This window comes from Salminus brasiliensis, chromosome 2, assembly GCF_030463535.1.
Source record: "Salminus brasiliensis chromosome 2, fSalBra1.hap2, whole genome shotgun sequence".
Taxonomy (NCBI): Eukaryota; Metazoa; Chordata; class Actinopteri; order Characiformes; family Bryconidae; genus Salminus; species Salminus brasiliensis.
Window position 1 is genome coordinate 53,543,254 of NC_132879.1, and position 23,049 is coordinate 53,566,302.

Consider the following 23,049-nt stretch of genomic DNA (forward strand, 5'->3'; position numbering starts at 1 on the left):
GAGTCAAAATCACAAAACTGACGTACATTATTTTTATTATTAGCAGCCAGGCAGTGTTGAAATGCAGTGGTGAAGTGAAAACAGGGCAGCAGGCGCTTCAACAGTCAGCAGACTTTCATCAGTTCTACAAAACAGATCTTGACGTCTCAGCTTCGAGCCTCTTTTTTGGTTTGCTTACTTTGCTTACCGACATGTTGGGTTGTTTACGGCCTACACACCCACACTGAAACTTTCCCCAGCAGTCTCGGTTTGAGGACTTCACACAGAGGTTTCCAAACGCAGGCGAAATCAAACGGCAGTCGGAATTATCAGTCAATACCGCTGTGATTCTGATATCGTCAAGCTTCCCTCGTAAGAAGTTAAAGTGGCTGCATTTCAGCCCTCAAACACTCCAAGAGCTTCCACAAGCTCCAAGCCGACTTGATGAAACCAATCGCTGCAGCTCTCGTCTGCACAGACATTTGGCCCGTCTCTTTTTTTTTGTATTCCTGGTTTGATTTTTTTTTTTTTTGGAGCGCTGTAGCTCTACCACACTCGCGATTCCTCTCTGTCTGTGTCAATGTTTGCTCTCGAATTCATACGACGTGCAATTCTGTCTTTTCCATCAGGTGAAAAATCCCAGACAGAATCCTGACAACGCATTCAGGGCTACGGCTGTGATTTCAGGGGGATATAAGCAGACGGAGGAAGAAAGGTGTGGGAGGGGAGAGAGCCACTTACAGCCCAGATGTTTCACTCACGCACACACACACACACACATATGCGTGTATGATCACACACACACACACACACACAAGCACAAACCAATTCGGTAAGCTGACTTCAAAGACGCTAATGTTGACTCATTAACTGACAAGACCCTGCTTTTCCTAAATCGCAGCCAAATGCCTGGAATGCGTCTCCTGCCTCAGCGTTAGCTTCAAGGCTGTGACAATGGGCCAGTTTGTTAGGAGATGACCTCTTGGCTAAAGTAGCTGCCCTCTCCACCAAACACAGAGAGCACAGAGAACGGCGGTGGTGAAGAGCCCGATGCTTCTTTCAGAGAGGCGTCAGAAACAGCCAGACTCGGACTCTGTTCATTATCAGTGCATTTGCTCAGGTGCTAGGAATTCCACCAGTGCGGGCGGAGGGGGGAAAAAAAAACCTTAAAAATTACATTTCACAGTCTGCTAGCTACTCCCACTCTGATCCAGTTAAGATATGGATAGTGTTTAAAATAATCACAAATTCTGTGCTCCACTGAAATTAATTCATCATTGCCATAAGTTACAATGCATACAAAATAAAGAAGTGCAGCAGCCAGTGGGCTCAAATATTTAATAGTCGGGATTGCTTAATAAATCAAAATGCCAGATTTGCACCATTTGAAACACGCCAGCTCGGCCACACCGGCTGACATGTTATCCGATTCCGCGTCTGATCCGCTGCTCTAGCGCGCAAACGCAGGTACTGCGGAGGGCGGAAGAATTACAGTGACTAATAAACAGCATGTCTATAAAAGCGGCCTTTAAGGCGCGGGAGAATAAATACGGGCACTTTTAACATTCAAAAGTCCTCTGAAGATTAACAATGCACGCCAGATGATCTTTTTTGGCTTTAAAGGGCCACCATACAGAGAGTTAACGACTCCCATATAAACCTGAGTAATAGTGCGCCGCTGCTCTCAGATAGGAGGATTTCAAAGTGATTCACAATGGATGAGATTGCTTTGGAAAGAGAGAGTGGGCAAAAAAAAAAAAAAATCATATTTACAAAAATTACTACTTGCAAAAATGAAAGGAGCCCGGGAATAATAAGATGGATTTTTCGGATTAACGTTATGCAAAGTAACGGAATCAAATGTTGTTATCTGTGGTGCGAGAGAGCACATTTAGGGGTGGAAAAAAAGGCCGTCAAATTTCAATTCATCACTTCAGCCGACAATAAATAGTCTTTATGTCATAGGAGTCATTCTGCGGAGAGCGTTAATTCGCTTCTATTTACATTAGTAGAACAAGAAAAGGCGAAGGGAGATAAAAGGAAGAAAGGAAAGGGAGAAAAAGAGGCAAGAAGTGAGGCAATCTTTGTGTGAGGGGTGTGGGATCTGCTGAGGGAGAAACAGGCTGAGCTCAAAAAGGGCCTCAATGACATAAATGCACTTCTCTATGAAACCTGCAATAACCGCAATAAATTCACATTCCCTCTTATTCCCTCTCATTCCTTCATAACAATCAGCATATCAACACCGACTACAATAAACCAACCGTCTTCATCTGTTAAACCCCCCCAAAAAGCACTAATTCATTTGTGCTAAATATGTTTTAATATTTCAGTATTTCAGATTAAAAGCCTGGACACCCCAGATAAAGTGGGGTAAAATCTGAAGTGTGTGGAGTAGACATCGTCTCTTGTCTACTCTAGTACCCCTGTACTCCAGTCTTCAGTGCTTTCCATATAATTAAAACTGTACCCAGCCAAAGCACCTCCCCGTAGGAGCAGAACAAGGCTCAGAAAGTAGGTGAACAGACAGTGACACTATCTAATCAAGCAGTCCACCCGTTTTCATTTTGGGTAATTTCTTTAATTAACTCAGCCCACCTAATCATCAGTAATTGACCTATAAAAGGGGGAGGCCCCATTGTCTGCTCCAATCAGCTTTGGCAGGAGAACAGTTCTGAGGCAAGTGCTCTCTCTCTCTCTCTCGCTCTCTCTCTCTCTTACTCACTCAGTCACTCACTCAAAGCTCTATTTATCCATCTTCCTGGACTATTTACCCGACTCAAATGCATATTTCATTTCACAGTGGCTCTGTTCTAGTCCAATTATCCTAAGTGACACCGGCTGTTTTTTTTTTTCCTTCCGTTTTTTTTTAAGCTTTTTTGCATGGATGGTGGGAAGAGAGAGAGAGGGGGGGGGGGTGGTGGTAGCACATGAGGGGGTTAGATATTAAAAGGGGGCATTGACTTTCTCATACCAGTGTTAAGAGGTGCTTAAGAGTCCCGTGGCAAAGGAAACTGAGGGGCAGACAGCGGCGTCGACGGCGAGGGGAAAAGGGGGCTAGGGGAAAGAGGCGAAAGGGGCTGGCGGGAGCGAGGAAGCGGCCCAGCCGCACTGCCACACGGCTGCGCAGCCATAGAGACATAGCTCATAGTGACGTTTCCAGTTATTTGGGGCTGATTAGGGTCATTATGTCCCCGGCTCTGATTTATGTTGTCATTCCCTCTCCCCAGTCCTGCATCGATAGATCTTAATGAATTGGTAAATAAGGGTGAAGATTATACTTGACAACACCGCAACATTTCTCATTCATACCAGACAAGATTTATGTAACCAATTAGGGCCGTAACAGGCGGGATTGGTCAAGAGAAAAATAATCTTTCCAGAGGAAAATTACCCAAGTCTAACCCTCGACAAAACAGATAATGGGCAGTCTTTAGCAGCGGCTTAGTCACAGGCTAGGCCAAGCAGGCTGAAGGCTCCTCAAAAGTGTCCTCACAAAAGGAAGCTCCTCTTTTTAGAGTTTTTAAATTGATTTTTTTTTTTAATCCAAGCATCACTCAGTACAAACTGAAGCCAGAGTATACTTCAGCACATACACCTCATCAGCCTGCTGCGTAACCACTAAAGCCTACTGGATGGATTCAAATCAGAAATTAAACTCCTGCCAACAAAGAAGCACTTTCATGTGCAAATGCAAATCCAAGCAGGTAGATTTTTTCTTTTTAAACAATGAAAAAAAAGGAAAAAAGAAAAACATAAACCATTAATAAATTTCTATAGACTTCACTCAAGGTTTGATATGTGAGGGGGGAAATGCTATTTGCATTTTTTAATAATCTCTTATTTCACTTATTTAATTTTCTCTTCTGCACTGCGAGTAATCAGTCGGTCCGCTCTTTGTCATTAAAATATCAGATAAAAGTGCTGATCATCAATAGGGACCGACAGGCCGGGAGGAGCCGAAGGGCGGGAGGGAACAGAGGTGGAAAATGAAAGCAGGGAGAATACTGCTGCCGCTGCTGCTGCTGCTGCTGCTTCTGCTGCAGCCAGCTCCTCCAGCTTCCCCCCTTCAAGCACATGCAAATGAGCCTGTGATGCTTAACTGCATCATTTATGGGGATAATAGCGGCATCATCATTACGGGGACTCAAATTAAATTACATCACAATTAGCATAACAAAGTGATTGGTTAAACTTTCAAAACAAATACCCCGCTCGGCTAATGAACGGTGTTAATTGGCCCGGGTGCATTCTAAATAAAACATGGAGGTAAACATGTGTTTTAGTTAAACAATTTGAAAATTCATTGTTTTTAGAGAGGATGTGAGGGGGAGGAGGGAGGAGGGAGGGGGAAGACGGTGGAGGGGTGGAGGGACTAAAAAACAAAAAAAAACAAACAAAAAAAACAAACACACAACAGGCTCAAAACAGAATGCCGGGATATTGCCGAGGGGATTTGTCAGCCGAAATATCAAATGTGTAGCATTTAATTTCAGTGCACTAAAGAACCTATTATGTTCAGACTCTTGAGAACAATGTGAATTACCCCTAGTCTTCAGAACGCAGTCGGAACGCTTCTCCATACAAACTAATCACGTAGCTCATTATGCATGGGGGTATTAAATTATGAAGAAGAGCCGTTCTGCATTCCAGCACAAGCCCTATGAAATGTTAATAATATGCTCACAATAGCCCAATACCTATGCCTTACTCGCCCTCATGAATATTTAAGTAAACAAATTATCCGCCCGCCTTTGATAGAGATAATTAGTATTTCACCGCTCATAATTTTACTACTGACCCCTCCTCCTCGGAGTGGGATAGGCTCTGTAAAGTTGCGACTGACGGCGGAAAATGGGAATAACTCCTTAAAAAATTAAAAACATAAAAAAACGCAAGAATAATACGGAATAATATAGAAGAAAAATACGGAAGTTCTCCGTAATAAAACAGATATATGCGAGTCATTTATATTTTACCACTATTAGCTTATTAAAGAAACATTACGGCCTTTCCTCCTCTTTTTCCTTTATATCACCACCAGTAGATACCGACAGCGAAGCCCAATAAAAACATTAGTTTCACCTCTTGATTTTAATGACGCTGGATTGGCCTATTAGCACATTGTAAACTCGGCAGCAGCACATTCCCAAACACCGAACACACTTCAAATAAAACCACACAAGCAGACGAGGCAAAGTTGAACTAGTCTGTTCTCCCGCACACGTGCACTCTCTCTCTGTCACACACACACACACACACACATTTGCACACGCACACACTAGCGCACACACACACTCACACTCACTCACACACACATTCATTCATCACTGTGATTGCCATATCAGCAGTAATTAACCCAGAGACAAAAGCAAATGGAACAAGCCAGAGCAGGATGGATCCTCCGCTCGCTAAAGCGCCGGGAGGCGAGGACGGAGGGAAAGAGTGGGGAAGGCGAGGAGAGAGTGGATAGAGAGATGGATGGAGAGAGGTTAGCGGGTGTTACCTGCATGTGGGGAGCGGGGACGGGGCTGCTGTGCTGTGCTGTGCTGTGCTGGCTGTTTGGCGGCGCGCTGGCGGCTGCTGTCACGGGCAGCGGCGTGCTCTTATCTGTGTCATCACTCCAACTGTGTTTATACAGTCTGGCATCATAAACAAGCGCCTCGCTCACCCCCCGTCCCTCGCACGCTGCTCATGCATACTTAAGTCACCGGTACACCCATTAGAAAAAAGAAAAGGAGGAAAGGGGGGGAAAAAAAGGACCCCTCTTGCCTGACAATTATTCCATCATTTCCACTTGTCACCGGGCAATTACAGCAGAGGACAGGCAGGCAGGCAGACAGACAGACAGACAGAAAGGGGCCCAATAGGAGTCGCTGGGGTTTTTTGGGGGGGAGCCGAAACAGCGGCGGCGTGCCTGTCCAGGCAGAAGGGGGGCAGAGGAGGGTGGGGTGGACTGAAAAGTGTCCGAAATGGAAATTTATCACCCTGATCAGCTGTCTTTCTCCTTTTCGGACACGCTGGAAATAATTAGACCATCACACCACCACTACTTCTCCTTCTTCTACTGAAATAGAACACACTTACTTCTACAATTACTACTGATGGTTTCATTTTTCAGCGCCGATTAAACTCGTGGACTGCTTAAAAGACGTGCCAATTATTTCTGCTCTGAAAATGACCTCCGAAACTCAGGGTCCCTTTGCGCCTTCTCTTTTGCAAAGCGCCACTCTGCTCTTCGGTGAGTTACAGAGTCAGAGGAGAGGTGAGTGTGTGCTGAGTGAGTGTGTATGTGTGTGTGTGTGTGTGTGAGAGAGAGAGAGTGAGCCTGCGCTGCACCGCGGCTGAAGCTGTGTGTGTGTGTGTGTGTGTGTGTCTCTGTAAGTGTGTGTGAGAGCCTCTCGCTCAGAGGCTGTGCGGGGAGCTGCTCCTCCGCTCGCGCTCCGACAGGCGCCCCTGCCTCTGTGAGAGCGGCGGCGGAGGTGGTGGAGGTGGCGGCACTCGCGCACAGGCTTCTCTCCTCCGACTCCAAGGCTGTGGGGACTTAACAAGCCTGGGGTTTCCCTTTATTCTCCTCCACAAGGTACGTGTGCCTGCTTTTCTAGTCCAGCCTTGCCTGCCTGTGTGTCTGCGCGCGTGTGTGTGAGTGAGAGAGCGGTCTATTCAGAGAACGACCGGCAGCCGGCAGCCAGTAGCCGGCAGCTGGTAGCCTCCGCGGACAAGACAAACGAGGGAGGGAAACGCTCCCCTAAACAACAATTAGCAACCTCTTGTCTTTAACTGCCAGGGAACACCACAGCTCGAATAAAACAACTGGAAAAGCATAAAAAAAATAAATAATAATAATAATAATAATAATAACTGCACGCTGCACATATCGGGAATGTGCCTCGGAGCGGTACACAAACACGTCAGCGCTCAGAAGCTGTCAGAAAGAGAGAGAGAAAAGTAACCTACCTTTTAAACAATGACAGAGAATCCCACTCCCCAAAGGTAGAGTCATTTGAAGATATTCTTAGAAGCCTTGAAGCATTAATATGAATCAAAATGAGGGGGAAAAGAATGCCACTGGTAGGCAACAGCATCAGAGAGAGTGAGAAAAAAATAGAAAAGGGGGGGGGGGGGGCAGAAAAGAGTGTAGTGGTGGTGGGGGGAGAAAAAAAAACTAGCTGACGCTCACTGTCAAAGCCATCATCAAAGAACTATTTACAGCGGTATTTACACGACAGCCAGAGCAGCCTCTGCCCCGTCACGTCCCACAGCCTCTGCGCTTCACTCGCGAAGGTAATTAAGGCAAAATCAGCCAGACCTCTTTATTGTTTTGGCACGCCTGGACTAATCGTACACAAAAAAGAAAATCAAGCAATATGATGGGGTTGGTGGGGGTGTGCTAGGGGCTGGGGTTGTGCTGTGTGTGTGTGTGTAGAGGGGTTGGGGGGGGGGGTGATTGCAGGAGGAAGGGGCTCAGAGGACTTCTTTCTTTTTTTTTCCCCCTCCCCTTTTTATGGGGGTAGTGACCTGGTGTAGGTAGCCGAATAGGAGAAGTCTTAACTACTCCTTTTCGACTTTCTTACTCACTTGCTCACTCAGTTTTAGAAGACTACAGTAAACTACAGTAAAGTACAGTCAACTACAGTCAAACGCACCAATAAAAACACTGCCGGCATGCCGATAAATACGCCTGCTGCTTCCCTTATTAGGGCAAGCCTGCTGAAACCCAAAAAAAGAGAACAAGAAAGCAAGCAAGGAAAAAAAAAAGGCCTTACAGAGAAAATATGTGAGTTGTGAGTGGAGGAGAAGGAGAAAGAGAAGGGGAGACGAAGAAGAAGAGGAAGGAAAAAAAAAAAAGAGGAGGAGGAGGAGGAGGAGGAGGAGGGAAAACGCAAACCAGACAAGCCTTTTCACAGCTTTTCCTCCCGCGTCAGATAAAGCTTGGAAACCACTTCACAAAGGCAAATTTGTCTTTACAGATGTTAATCAAGCCTCAGTCTTTTCAGCTGCGGATTCCTCCATTTACTAACCTTAATTAGAACCGCAGAGCAAGGGGCTGCTGCCAGGCAGCCTTCACAGTGATGTATTGACATATGCGCCGTACTGTAAACAGTACACACTAGCAATGACATGGAACATCTTCGGCTAATGGTGTTTGTCAACCCTTTTGTCAATTCTGCCTTACCCCCCCTACCCTGTCCCCCCCTCCTTGCATGCCACAGATGTTTTTCTTAGACGCTCCAACAGACAGGAATCTACTTGCAGAGAAGAAAGCCCTCACTCTCCCCCAGGAGTGGAGTACAAAGGCCGGTCTGCGCGCAGCAGATGCAAAAAAGCAAGTCCATCTGCTACGAGCTTCCTCTGCCACATGGACTTGGGGAGACTGAGGAGAAGAGTGAGGCTTGTCTGGCTTGGTGTGAGTGAGCGAGTGAGTGAGTAAGTGTGTGTGAGTGTGTGTGTGTGTGTGTGTGTGTGTGTGTGAGTGTACACACAACTGGAAGAGGAGTGGGAGAGGGAGGGAGCCAGCTGTTTATGTACAGGCAACATGCTCAACATTACAGGCAAACTGTGCGTGTGTGTGAGAGGGAGCCGAAAACATTGCCAAGAAGAGAAAGGGGAGTGAATATTGTTTAGATGGATCAAAATATTGGCTCCTCAGCCAGGATTAATATAAAAATGACATAAAAACACAGACTCAGCCCACTTACGAGATCAATACTCTTTCTTACATGTCCACAAACCGCCAAAGCATCACACACACACACACACACACATATACTGCAAGTAGTGAGCAAGAACTTTCATGTTGCGCGAGATCCACCCAAGGCAGGCATGGCAGATTTATTTAGTTAAAGATCTCGCCTCCAACGCAGTGCAAGACCATTTCTCCGCTTGGAGCACTTTGCTGGCATGATTTAACAGGCTCTGAACAGTGCGTTATCTACCAGCTGAACTGGAGCATATTTTACCAGTATGATATCATTAGAACTGTTGATCTGAGGCCAAGAACTGCAACACAGTTTTCATTGGCCTTCAACCTGTGCGCTGGGAGAAACACTAAACAAGGCAGAGCAAAGGTTGCTACATCAAATGGCAGCTGGTGGAGGCTGGTGAGCATTTTAGCTCAACCCGGCCCATTCTGACAGTCCAGCTAGGGACGTAGCCGGTGCTTCCTCATGTAAGTGCGATGCTAATTTCCTCCCTGCTTTGTCTTTCCCTCTCTTTTATTCTTCATTTTGCAGAGCTATGGCCGGCCAAGGTCAATGAGGACAAGCAATCCCAGCAGCGGCACTTGAGCGGTGGCAGAAGAAAGCTGGCGGGTGGGTGGGGGGTGAGAACGGCGTTGCCGCCCGTGCGCGGTGGTCACCGCCATGCCGGTGGAGCTTTCCGTCTCCAAGCAATGGCATAATTTCCATAGCAACCCCCTCTAACGATTCATTTTCAATTAAAGCAGACACAAAAACGTGCTGCCCCGAGCCAGCAGACAGTGTCAAGAGCCCATCTCCGTCTTCCTCGCTCCCTCACGGGGGGTGATGTGGCCTCCCTGAGCCCAATGCCACCAGTCTGTCTTACAGTAACAATCACACAGCCCAACCCCCCCCCCCACACACACACACACACATGCTAAGCACTCGCATAAACCAATGGTGTGTTAATAATTACCATAGATTTAATGGTATAGCGTACATCATGAAAAGCAGATGAATGAGCGAATCTCGAGCAAGGCAAGGCCACGCGCCTTCGCCCGTGTGCAGTCATTGAGAATTTGATGCGTTTCAGGCCTCGCAGAATTGCCACAAGCATCAAAGCTGTTCTCTCTGGTTGAAGAGTTATCCACTTGAGTTCATCTCCACCTCCATTCCCCCTTCCCCCTCTTTCGCTGCAGCCCATGTCCGAGCCGTGCTGCATGCGCACGGCACTTGTAAACATTGCCTAATAAACTCACCGGCGTGTTGCTCGCTGTCTGCCTCTCGCCCATAGACCTCCCTTTATTTGCACATGTATGGGATTTCAATAGATTGTGACATTTGAACAAAGCAAATTCAAATATAACTCAGCCACTAAGCACGCTAAGTTCAGTCTAACCAAACATGATCGGCATCATCACCGAGAGATCTGTCGCGTCAGAGGCCATATATGCAGGGCCAGTGCAGTGTAATTGGTTAAATGTGGTCTGAATGGTGGGCGCTGGCTTAATACCGCAAATTGCTAAATCACAAAATGACTAAAAATGTCTTCTTGAATGGCAAAAGCGAGTCAACAACTCCATAATTGCACACAAAGATCGTTCCACCACCTTTATTTTGTGAAATCCCACCAGAAAAAGAGTCTAATCCCCTGCACAGAACATAGTGGCTCGCTCCTTTAGTGCTGCTATTGCTACACAAGACTCTCAGACCACTTCCAGGGTGTGAGTATGTTTGTCTAATTACGCTACACGGGTGGAAATGTCCATAAATAATGGCTTTGTGCAAGTCCTTGGTCTTGTGAAAAAAAGTAAAGATATTAATAGCAAACTAATAGGGTCCTGTCTCTTCAGCTTAATGATGTTCTTCATCGTAGATCAACATGGCCAGAAATTGACCATTAGAACACATTGCTGATATAAGGCAGAGCTAAACATCGTAATATACTGTACTTGAGTACCTGCTCTGGAGTATCCATGGCAACTTGCCTTTGCCTTGCCTGGCATAGCCTTAATGAAATCCCTATTAAGTAGCCTATAATGATAGTGTCCAAATATATTTGCATATATATAAATTTTAGCAGACAAGGGAGAGGTGGGTGTGTGTGTGGAGGGGAGGGGGGGGGGGATTGGGAGCAAATCTCAACAATAAGCACAGTAAGCGTGTGTATACTTAATCTTTAACATTAATCTGGAAAGTAACAAGCCCGGAGCACAGGAGCAAGGGACAAATCTCAGGACAGACACAATGCACATCAAAATAAGCCGCTATCCGGGCGGGTAAATAAGCTGCGCCATTAAAACGCTAATTAAGGCCGGTGGGCGCGAGTGTGAGGAGGCCTCCCGCCGAGCCGGGGCCTGCTCCTCTCCGCTCGCCTAGCAGGATCCCTGCACGGGAGTTCGCTGCACATGTGACTTCCATTTGCGACTCTGGCCGGCCGCCCAACAGGACATCCCCGAGTGAGTGTTTGCTCGACTCAATATCAACAGGCCGAGTAAGCAGCTCCAGGGAAGGGCCCTGATTCGGGTTCCTATTGAAAATAAACCAGCACACATTCGTGAGGCCTGGAACATCAACATGCACAAGCAGGAGCCACATTCAGCACTCAGCAGAGCTCTCTCACTCTCCCTCTCCTTCTCTCTCTCTCTCTCTCTCTCCCTCGTGCTTAATGATACCTGCACCACTCCAGCAGCTGCAGGGAGAATTGAAGTATACATTACAGCAGAGAAATAAAAGAGATAGAAATGATAGAAGTCAGACAGTTCAAGCTGACCGGCCACTTCAAACAGAAAGCCCCGGCGAAGGCGACAGACACTCCAGGTTAAATTGGCTCTTCTGCACCTTCCCTTAAAATGTGGGTTTCTTCAAAAGCGCATTTGAATTAGACGAGTTGATGAAATCAAAGACTTGACTGTGTGGGTAAATTTATACAAGCAAGTACACCTCACAGCAGTTTACCTATTATGCAGCAGATTGGAGCAAGATGAAAGCGTGCTGCATGACAGCCTACTTCCCTTTTCACACACAAGATATTATCATATTGTAAAGGCTGCAATTTGTATTAGATTCACATTGGGGGAAAACGTAGGTGACAGGACTTGATACGCTCACGGCTGCCAAACTTATAATCAGATGAAAGGATATGCGATGAGGACTGGATAACAGCCACTCGACACATTCAGCACAATGACAAATAAAAACAACAACAAAAAAAAAAGGCCCTCGAAATACACTCATCCGTTTTGGCTGAGCACTGTTCAATAAATAGGGAGGGGGAAAAAGACAAAAGCGAGGAAGAGAAAAAACGAGACAGCGTAAGTGACATGAAATAATATACTTGTGCAGTTGCCATCGGATTCGCAAGGAATTAGGAGCAAGTTCAGTGCAACGAGAAGGAGGCAGGAGAGAGAGAGAGAGGGGGAGAGAATCCAGGATACTCTCACATTACATCAGGGCTCAGTACTACCATTAACCTCATCCATTCAGCAGTTTAAGTCTATTCAAACAGACACAAATTAAAGCAAAAAAAACCTTCGAAAGAAGGAAAATTAATTCAGGAACATGGCATCCCACCAAAGAATAATAAACTCATTATATGGAAATTTCAAACTTAACCGTTCTCCATGCCGCTGCTAATTTAAACCTAATTTTTACTAGCCACTAATTCGGCGAGGGCGGGGAAAGGAATTACATCTGGAGGTAATTCACTGCATGGAACTGAGCCCAGTGGAGGCTACCCAGAGAGAGAGAGAGAGAAAGAGAGGGAAGTGGGGAAAGAGAGAGGAGTGGGGGCAGTGGGGTTCCGGTCTCTGAAAACTGCAGAATGTTTTCATAGTGCTGTCATCAGACAGGGTTTAGAGCAGACATAGGTGTTGCATGTGCAGAGAAACGGGCAGGGATACACTCTTAGCTCATCCCAGGAGTCTGGCGCTCTCGTCCTGTCTGCTGCGCAGTGGGGCAAAGGCCGTTCCACACGCCAAAGGGAACTAGAGGGTGATGCAAATGGGTCAAGCCTAATAACAATGTTTTCAAACAGCGTTTACTGAATGTAGCTGTGCAAACAGCACGCTCCACATCAGCCAGGCAATAAATAAATAAATAAATAAACAAATAAACAAATAAATAACTGACTCAGGACTGTGTAACAGTGACAGAACTGTAAGCAGTAAATTTAATAGACAATAAGGTGCTTATTGTTTTGTAATGTATCATTTAACATCAATAAATGCTGATAAAAGAGCTTTTATTTAGTAATTTATTCAATTAGAATCTCAAATACGATAAATATGTACAGCAATCAGCCATAACATTAACACCACCTTCTTGTTCCCACACTCACTGTCAATTCTAAAGGCACTACCAGCTCAACACACACTATTAACACGCCACCACCACTATGTCAGTGTTTACTGCAGTGCTGAGAATGACCCACCACCCTAATAACACCTGCTCTGTGGTGGTCAGTCCTGTGGGGTCCTGACCATTGAAAAACGTGAAAGGAGGCTGATAACAAAGCATGCGGAGAAACAGATGGATACAGTCTGGAATTACACTAATTAGAGCTACACAGTGCTCCTATATGGTCAGCGGAGCTGATAAAAAGGACAACGAGCGAATAAAGAAGTAGTGATAATGTTATGGCTGATCGGTGTATAAATAAATTCTTAATAAACACTTTAGAAAAACTTAAGTAAGTCTGTGTGAACTGCTGCTAAAGCAACGTCGGCTAAACACACTTGGAGGAGAACAATAACTGCAAAATGTGTTACCTCAGCTCTTAGTGACCCTATCACTTATAAGCATTGTGCTGAGTGATCAGGAAAAGGGCGGGCCATCCTACCCGGCACGATCTATGGCAACTATGGTCTCTGGGACATCTGGCTACTGATGGCTGTGGCATCACTGGGGATCAATTCCTTAAACACATCATGCAACACCTTTAAAAACTGCTAACATAAAGTGCATGCAGAAGATGTGTGGCTATTTTTGCCTCAAGCTTCAGAGCTTTTGTCTTGCCCTGTTTTTTCACACTATGCTATTATGTGCTGTTACGAGTGAATGGCTAGCTTTCTTCTAGCTTTGATTCTGGTAATACTGTACACCCCTCATGAAAAAACCTACTCTGAGGCAGGCTGTGGGCGATATGTTAGAAATAGTATATCACAATATTTAAAGACAATTTTACAATTCACAATATCTATCGCAATATTTTACTATGCTGGAAAAATGTATCAGTAGCAGCAGATTTAATACAATACAATGCAATTTAAAATAATAACAATATATTAACTATTTTTATTCAAAATCTTATTAAACAGCACCACTTACACTCTGTACTGAAATGTGCAGTTGGTCAACGTAACTTAATTACTGACCATATCCACGATACGCTCGCCTGTATCATGATAACAAAACTTATTGCATTTTTGATGAAATATCGTTAGATTGCCAACCCCCAGCAGCAAGCACTGTGCATTTTAGCGTAAATTACAAAAAAGAGAACAATTTTAAACCCTAAGTCAGACACATAACAACAACTAACCACACCTTAGGCTTAGGTTTAAGCGGCAAGCTGTCTAAGCAACAGTCGAGACATTAAACCTTTCTTAAATTTACTGCTGCAGCCTTTTTTAACGAGAATCACTGACTGACTGGACCATTCCAACTCCAACCCTGCTAACCCAGTGGAGTCACCCATGCAGGAGGGCTAGCGCTTGTGAGTTTGGCCCAATCTAGTCAGACTTACTAAACAGTGAAAATCAACTACAGAAGGAGTCCTAATGGCCGGGATGGAGAACTACAATAATTCCCAACCCCAATCGTAACCCATACAAAGCCTGTTACAACATGTGTAAAAGGCAGCCACTGCCCATGAATGCGTAGCCTCGCAGGAGAAAGAAACGAGACACCGCGTCTTGGCCGCCTCGGCGGCGAGCGTGGAGCGCACGAACGCCGGCCGTGCGCCTCTCTTGCCGGCCCAGGTGGGAGGGGAATGAGAAGTTTGGGATCCAATAATCCAGAGTGAAAAGTGGCTCAAAGAAGACATTTACATTCGATACAGAGCCTGGCAGCCCCCCTCCCCACCACCTTCACCTCCTCTTGAGGTGAACAGAAAATGTGTTTTCCAAATGAAAATAAACTGAGGCTGGCTGGTTTGAGGCAGTTAAACTCAGGAATATGAGATCAAATAAAGGCTCCTGTAGAGTCTGAAAGGAGAAATGAAATCGCTTCTGAGGGGAGATGTACCGGGTAATAAAATCACTCCTTTATATCTTCCTAAACGGCACATGTTCCTCAGGAGTGGTTAAGCTTTTGCACCGCGGTCAAAGACAGTATGCAAGTGGCAATTTTTACTTCCCAAAGATTCCCCCCACCGATATCCTTCTTCAGTCTTGTGCTCTGCAATTTGGCCGAGACGGCGAACTCTTTCACCGTCGAGTTGGAGGGAAACTTTTCCCGACAATTGCTTTAATGATATTCCGAGTCGGACAGCGGGTGAAAAGTCCATATTCCATCAGGTAGAAATGACCGTAATAGCACTGCCTCTGGTTCAAAGGCCTCCGGCTCGGGCTGCAGTAGTTATAGAATACATACTCTTGATTGGGGACCACTGATGACACACCGCACAAACAAAAAAACACTTCTATTCTTTGGGGTCTGACGGTGCACCTACCTCTTTTCTCCCTCGCTTGTTCCCGCCCGTCCATTCGGCCGCCCGCAAACGGATTGACAGCAGAATTGCGGTGCATTACCAAAAACATGTAATTGATTTGTCTTTGAAAAGGTAGCCACAATAAAATTCAGACCGCATTCCAGCCACGGCAGTCGGCTGTATTGAAGGGCATTAGCAAACGGAGGAATACATTATAAATTATATTACAGCGGTTATTACAGTTCCAATAAAAAGGGTTTAGAAAGTGAAATGAGCCACTTATCAGTTTGCCGCCGCACTACCTTAAAAGCAGTCCGTGTTCTATAATTTAAGCGCAGAAACGCCGTCCGTGGCGACACTGAAAACAGGACTGAATGTACAAATCCCCCCCCCCCCCAACATAAATGGCTTCCATTAATTCCTGGACTCGCAGAAATTGTAATTGTTTACGGCAAAAAAATAAAAAGACGCGACAAAGGTGTGGGACTTAAAAGCCCCAGCGTTTACACCAAAACACACAGATTCCATTTCAAACAACAAGCAATCAAAACCTGAACAAACAACAGACGCTCACCACAGCGAAACACTGCGACTACAACTGCTTCGAACCTTCAGACAGAAGATTCAATTTGAAGCAGAAGGTGGTTTTACAGGGATTTTGCTAAATGCACTCAAATGTATCCTTTTATCAAAAGTCTGAAGGGTTGTAGAGCTGAAACGGACAGCATAATTATTCTGAAATTGTCAAGCCTGAAATTCACATCAAGCGTCAACAAAATAAATGAAAAAAGCAAGGAAAACTCCCACTGTCTTGAAGTGTTCCTCGAATGCGGTCCATTACTACGCATCCTCGACAGCGTTCATACAGACGCTGTCTATATCGTTCACATAAACATAAGGGTAGGTCTACAGAAATCTACAGAAAACATACATACTGTATAATAAGCCACTGGAAGTTGAAGCTTGCGCATCCACGGCTCTTTGTTGTGCAACATTCCTCGTATTGGCTTCTCTGCGCTTTGACATGTAACTAATAGATTTTCTGCAGTTGATATTGTTTTGTAGGAACTGTAGTTACTCAGATGATACTGAACCACATACTCTGTGATAGTGTTGATATTTTCAGCCACCTACACACACACACACACACATATATATATACACACATGCAAACATATTATATTACAGCAACTTTTTCTTTTTCTGTTTTTTATAACTGAACATATCTGAATTAAGCAAATCAAGCATCATTCCCCTGGAGAACACGGGAGCATCTGAGAAAGTTGTGAAAGTTAGAACCGTGGGCGATATTAATTTTCACATCGAAACTCACACTCAATCACACTCTGGCTATGCTGCTTATTCCCACTCCCAGACACCTACGACTTATTTTTTCCCCACTATTCCGCTTAAGAGTTCAACACGGCACAGACATTTTTTTTTCCCCAGCCTATTCCAAAAAAGGGTGATGGAAACACACACACACACACACACACACACACACACACACACACACACAAAAACAGGGATGTTCTTGACAGTTTAAAAGTGCCCAACAGCTGCTGCCGGGCCATCTAAAAGCACATACACCATCCACCTCCCCAAACAAACAGAAGACTCGACTTCAAATACATAGCTGGACTATTAGGTAATCCCTCCTTTGTTCGGATTCACTGAGGCTTGATGGCCGGCCTCCATCTTCCCCACTGCTCCGACTGAAGCCTTAAACTAACAACGGAACTCTGAATGCCAGCATACAAACAGGCCCCACAATAAATAACCGGGATGGCCGCAGAAATATGCGTGACATATCTCGTGTTGGAATAACACAAAGCTTTTGCTACTCGCATGTAGTAATCATGACAGGACCCCGTCCGAAGAAGAGCAGAACAGCAGGAGAAGGGGCCAGAACAGGGTTCTTTTGTTTGGCCCGGACAAATCTCGGCTTTCCTGCAGGACATTCAATACTTTGCAAGTAGCAAGGCACGGCTACTAGTCTCTAGCTCACTTTTGCGGACGTATAGGCGCACAAGTTCTCCAGGCTGCATGCTGTGCGCTCAGTTAAGGGTTGCTTTGAAAGTGTTCAACAATTCCTGAAGCGAATCTGAAGATGCGGTGTGGACGCATCTGCCGACGTGGTGTGGAAACAGGTTGTTTTTCAGGGTTAAGTGTGTAGAAACCATCCAAGCGCCAGCTAAGCTGACAATACTCACAAGTGCTCAGCAGGAAAAAGCCAAATGTCAGAGTGCTGTGCTGTTACATGGGCCGCCGTCCAAATTTCTTTGACAAGCTGCCCTAAGAATGAAAGGCAAATGTTGTTTCATTAGCAGGTGACCCCCCCCCCCCCTTTTTTTTTTTACAAGTCTACGGTAGTTCCGATTTAAGACACACACATTCGCACACGCAAATTATAAATGCAAGGATCTTGCGATGGGGAGCTGAACTTTTCACACCTTTCAAAGCCACAAAATTGGCTGCTTTTGGGCTTTCTGCAGCTGCTGCTCTGCACTAATGCAAGGCGGTGTCATATGAAAAATATTCTTCTCCCCAAACCACAGAGCTGGTCATTAATGAAATACAGGCTGCACGGTGAGGTCATGCAAAGTCTACGTTTCAGCAGCCGCATTTACAAAAGACAAATATGCTCCAAAGGAATCGGGCAACATGAACACAAATCAGATTCCAGTCCCAAGGACAGAGAAAAATAAATAAATACAGGCAAGCAGTGGCCTCTCACATTTTCCCCAGCACTTTGCAAACAACCGTCAACTGCTACTCAGAAACAGTGCGGGTTCACAATGAGAGCAGACTAAACAATCAGACCCCGGCCAAGGCAAACGCTCTGCAACTCTGCACACAGTCGCATTACAGGATGTCTCGGCCTAATTGCCAACTATCAAATCTCACGATGGAATCTGTCCATTTGGCCAGAGCTTCGCTAGCAGACCAGATAAAACGTGGTTTAAAACAGGGGGAAGAAAAAAAGTGACAACTTCAGCCAGAATGAGGAGAAAATCGCTCGGAAGGAATCCGGGTTTCTAACTCGGACTTGGCAGGAATTTCTTTGATTTGTTTGTTTATTTCTTCCGTTTCTTTGCCAGTTGTCAGAGTAATGGGTGGAGAAGCAAAGGCCGCTTGGAGACAAACTTTTAAGTGGGGAGAATTTTACAGTGTTAACCCAGTGAACCCAGAGGGCATTCATTGTCTAGCTAGCACTGGCTGATACACAGTCTATACTACAATGTGCCATGTGTCAGTTGATTGTATTGAAGCACAAACTCAAATGACACATTACTTTATAATACATCTCTGAATACAAAACATACATAGAACTGGGTATACGCTCCTTTTTTAATGGAAATATGGTTTCTATCTGGGTGATATTAACAGCAGTGTTTATACAGTGTATCTGTCTATATAAAAACAGAAGGTTTTTGTCTGTGTTTTGGCCTCCTGTCCATAAGAAAATATCATTTCTGGTCATTAAACATGAAGCTTTTCGTAAACGCTCTCCAACATGGAGATTTTTTCAATTCTGTTGTCAGTGTTGGATGTCAGGGTGGATGGGAAAGACTAAGCTTTATGAAAACACTATGCATGCATGTTTCTGGCTATATCTTTAATATCTAGTCAACTACATAAGTCATAAAACTACAGTGCCTACACACAGATGCCACTAGTCCTCAGATTTTGACATATAAATACATGTAAATCTGTTCTATTACAGATATATAATCCTATATTTTTTGGCTTTCACAGTAGACTATATAGGGAGTAGTGTGTAGTTTGGGAATAGGCCTGTGTTTCTTCCTCGTTTGTTGATTTTTTGATGTCTCCTTTTTGAGCTATTATCGCCCCATGCAGAGCTAGCATGAGTTTTTATCTCTGGACAGAGATATTTTTAAAAACAGAGGGAGGGAATCTGTGGACATGTGGACGGAGCTTAAGGTTACCTTCGTAAAAAAAAAAAAAAAAAAAGATGTCTTGGTTTCTTTCAGCATATACTTTCAGCCCTCAGAAAACACAGGTTCTCCAGCTTTATCGATGCAGACTATGGTCGGATACTTTGACATGTCTACCGTGGGACACTGGGACACGCCTGCTTTAAAAAAATGCTGAATGATAGTCAATCTGAGGACATTACTCAGCACTATCTCCGTCCGAACTCACTAAAGCGAGAAGGAGGGTTCAGCTGAGTCGCTAAGTGTGTGTGGGAGCAATGGAGTGTCTGGGAGGGACTGAGAAATAGAACAGACAGTAAGTGTGAGGGACAGACGGTAGCATGGTGGGAGTGGGAGAGGGACAGGCACTAACAGGGCTATGATGCCAGGCTAATCGCTGTGTCACTCCTCGTGGCATTCTGCTCTTCTAAGTCTGACTCTCCAGCTCCCAGATCCAGAACTTCAAACAACCAAAATACCAGCACATTCATAAAACAGAACAGAACCACTGGGAATTTAAGGCGAGAGAGAAACACACACACACACATTCACATACACACCAACACACACACACACACACACACATACACACAAAGGTAGCAGGCCTCAACAGCAGATGGTAAAATTAACATTTCAACAGTTCTCCCCTTTCATGTGGGTCTCGGCAGAACTGCTTTTTTTCCTTAAAAAAAAGGGGGAAAAAAAGTATGGGTTGGGGTTTGGAAAGATGCAGAGCTTGAGAAAGCATCTGGAAAACGGGAAGAAGAATATTGGCTTATTGCTCCTGATGGTCCTCCTCCATGAAAAATTAAATAGGTCTGTTTTGCAGGTTTGGCTCTCTGGAGTGCCCTAAGCTGTGTTATGGAAACATCATCTCAGTAATTTATATGTGCGAGAACACCTGGTGATGAAAGAAAATAAACTTTTTTTTTCATTCTTTAAATCTAGTCCTTTGACTTTTTCACCCTCCTTTAATCTCCTCCATTTCCCCCTTGTTAACTTCCAGACAATCGTTACTCGACGTTTCGCAAACTTCAAGGTATACGTACGCGCAGACACCCCGGCTGTCCAGACTAAACGCTATCTGGAGCTTAACGTCAAATAAACTCTGGAAGCAGACGCCGGCTGCATCGCTGGAGAGATGCACAACGAAAGCGCATTTCCAATAAATAATAATAATAAAAAAAAAAAAATAGAAATCATAAAAATGCCGACCGGCCTGACTCATCCGGGCCTATTGAATGGAACGTCTGTGCAGAGGCCATTAATTTGGACACAGTTATGGCTAAATTACACATGTTCCACCTCTGTGACATTTTAAATGCAATTAAAAGCTGGTTATGAAAGAGTGCGGACTTCCTTGTGATGAAGGAAATCGCTTTCGTGATTAACATGCAAACGAGCTCACGCTGGCAGAGTAGATTGGGGTTTGAAAACCTCAATTACTTTTGTGTGATTATCTATTTACCAGTATACAGCGTTCCATTTTTCATCCCTCCTCAGCCTCCCCTATGCACGCCACTCAATTACACTCCCACCTTTATTTATGATTAGCGCTGCACTGAAACGTAACTGCAGCAATTTTTCACACTGCTGTTTTGTCTCACGTACAGTAAAGTACAGCTACAATGGAGAAGTGCATTAGCTCCCCCGCAGTTTCGTGCGATGCTGGACTTGTTTAAGTTCATATTCCGGGTTCAATAAAATGCTCCGCACTTTGGCATGGGCAACGCTGGATATGAATAGCCATTATTGAAATGATTCTGACTGTTGTTTCTTAATTGAATCTGCCAGTGCGTTACGCAGCGTGTGAACCCAGTCCAGGACAGCTGAGGCAGTTCGGGCCGGTGGTCTCACTACTGGAGCGGTGGATTCAGAGTAAAATGAACTGTCACCTTAGAAACACTTTCAGCCCTATTATGCTTCGGCGTGTTGATGCAATTATCATCAGAACGCCTGGCAGCATCAGAGGAATCTGATTTAATTAATTTAACCGGGTGAATAACCACAGAATTCCTGTTGTACGAGACGTGTGCAGAAAATGAACAGTGGAATCCCGAAACGGACTGGGCTGAGGCGGAATATGGGGCTACGGGAGCACACCAGGCTTTCTTTACTTTCGCCTGCTTCAGCAGTGTAGCTACAATATACACTATGTGCAGCTAATCCACTGCCAAAAAAACAATTATCTGGTGTCATCAATCAAACACGAGCGTAATCTGTATAAACATCCTGAGGCTTAAGCCGCTTTGCTCAAATAAAACTCGAATATTCCAGCCTCGAAAAGTGTTGACACGCCTTTTTTAAAATTACAAATGAAAAGAAAACAATTACGCGGAATCATAAAGCACGGCAAAATAGACCAAAGTGAGTGCTTTAAATAAACATGACAAAATATTCAGCAAACTGTGCCGGAAAACTGATTTCGCAGCAATCTTCCAGCGCTTGTGCGCTGCTCACAGACACTGTAAAGGGCTGGGAGGTTGTGGGTGAGCCGTGCTTTGGAGCTGTGCTTCTGTGGCTCGGCATCGTGCTTCCACGCTGGGTGCATTTAGAGGCGCTTGCCCTGGGACATGGATTGAGGAGCCCCTGGCACTCTTGAAGTTCCTGCCTTTTCAAGTGCACTCAGCCTACATAAAACATACCCTGTTGCTGCAGCCAAGGGGGCTGGGTGAGGAAAAAAGGAAACAGTGCCATCATGTGATGTTTCTGAGCATTCCTCAAGTGCTGCGAGCGCATTTCCTCATCTTCTTAGGCATGATCTCCAAGAAGTGCGCGGTTCAATATTTACTTTCAGCTAATAAAAAAAAAAAGAGACAAAAACCACACCACATGTTTCCAGTATTAGCTTGTTTGAGGGAAAGTGTTCATGAGCTTCTAAATAAAGAACGTGTGTGAGTCTCTTAGTTGCTTATAAAACAGCAGGTAATAATGACACCCATCTTCAAGGGAAATTGGAGTCTACACACGGTTGCTAAATGGAGCAGATGCAGTCTTGTGAAGTCTTCACCAAAAGAAATGGTGCAATGCTGTCCTGCTGCGATGCTGTCTTGCTTTGGGTCTTCCCACTGATTCATTCACACTACTCTAGATACTGCATTGCTGTGCATATGACTGTTTAACCAGCATGGTCTTGAGCCTCACACTCACTCACATTCTCATAACTCATGTCTCGCTGTCAGATTAGCCATAGCTCTCCATTATCTCACTCTTTCGGTCCATCTGCTGTGCTATCTGGAGTCGACCGGGAGTCTCGGTTCCTCTCAAGGGTTTTCTTCCTCTCAATCTAAGGGAGTTTCTCCGTGGCAATGTCAATGTCCAAAAGAGGCTTGGACCCAAAGCTCTGCCAAATTTGAATGCTACCACTATGCCCCGGGGGTTGCAAGTTGCAAGAATCTCGAGCTATGCTGCTTTGCCATCAGCGACCGGAATCCTAGAGAGCACAATTGGTCGTGCTCTCTCCCTTCATCCCTCTAAAAGTGATGCTAGCCGGCACAGGCGTCTGTCAGCTGGTGCAGTGGACCTGAGGAGCCGGCGCGGAGTGTGTCGGCAGCCTGGCAATGCTACACCAGTGGAAGTTTGGAAAAGAGGGGGCTAGATTTGCATGTATCAGAGGAGAGGCATGCTAAGTCCTTACCCTCCCAGTGTCGGGAGCTTTACTAATGCTAGGTGGAGCTATGAACGAGGATTATCGCAGTTACAAATTAGGGGAAAAAAGGGGAAAATTTGACAAACAAACAAATAACTAACATGTTTATGGAGACGTCTGCATGCTTTAAATGAAGCCACAAACTTGCAA

At 45.0% G+C, this 23,049-nt stretch overlaps 1 protein-coding gene and 1 long non-coding RNA gene across 8 annotated transcripts in view; one reads left to right on the plus strand and one right to left on the minus strand.

Moving 5' to 3' along the window:
* Positions 1 to 23,049, minus strand: part of foxp2 (forkhead box P2) — a 120,296-nt gene that overhangs the window by 76,458 nt on the left and 20,789 nt on the right. For 2 of the 6 annotated variants that reach the window (XM_072673170.1, XM_072673167.1), the window contains exon 1: positions 5,486 to 5,682. The exons of 3 other annotated variants lie outside the window; for them this stretch is intronic. In XM_072673170.1, the coding sequence (XP_072529271.1) occupies positions 5,486 to 5,491 (6 nt within the window). In that variant the 5' untranslated portion in view covers positions 5,492 to 5,682. Of the gene's footprint in view, positions 1 to 5,485; positions 5,683 to 6,936; positions 6,964 to 23,049 lie in introns of those variants that run through there. One more of the 6 variants, XM_072673171.1, reaches the window with a different exon arrangement.
* LOC140549484 (uncharacterized) lies at positions 6,377 to 10,407 on the plus strand. Of its 2 annotated transcripts, none has more exons than XR_011978985.1 (3): positions 6,377 to 6,562; positions 8,193 to 8,402; positions 9,213 to 10,407. It is a non-coding gene; the product is annotated as an uncharacterized lncRNA (long non-coding RNA). The 2 variants fall into 2 exon arrangements; XR_011978986.1 differs by having other exon boundaries at positions 8,193 to 8,398.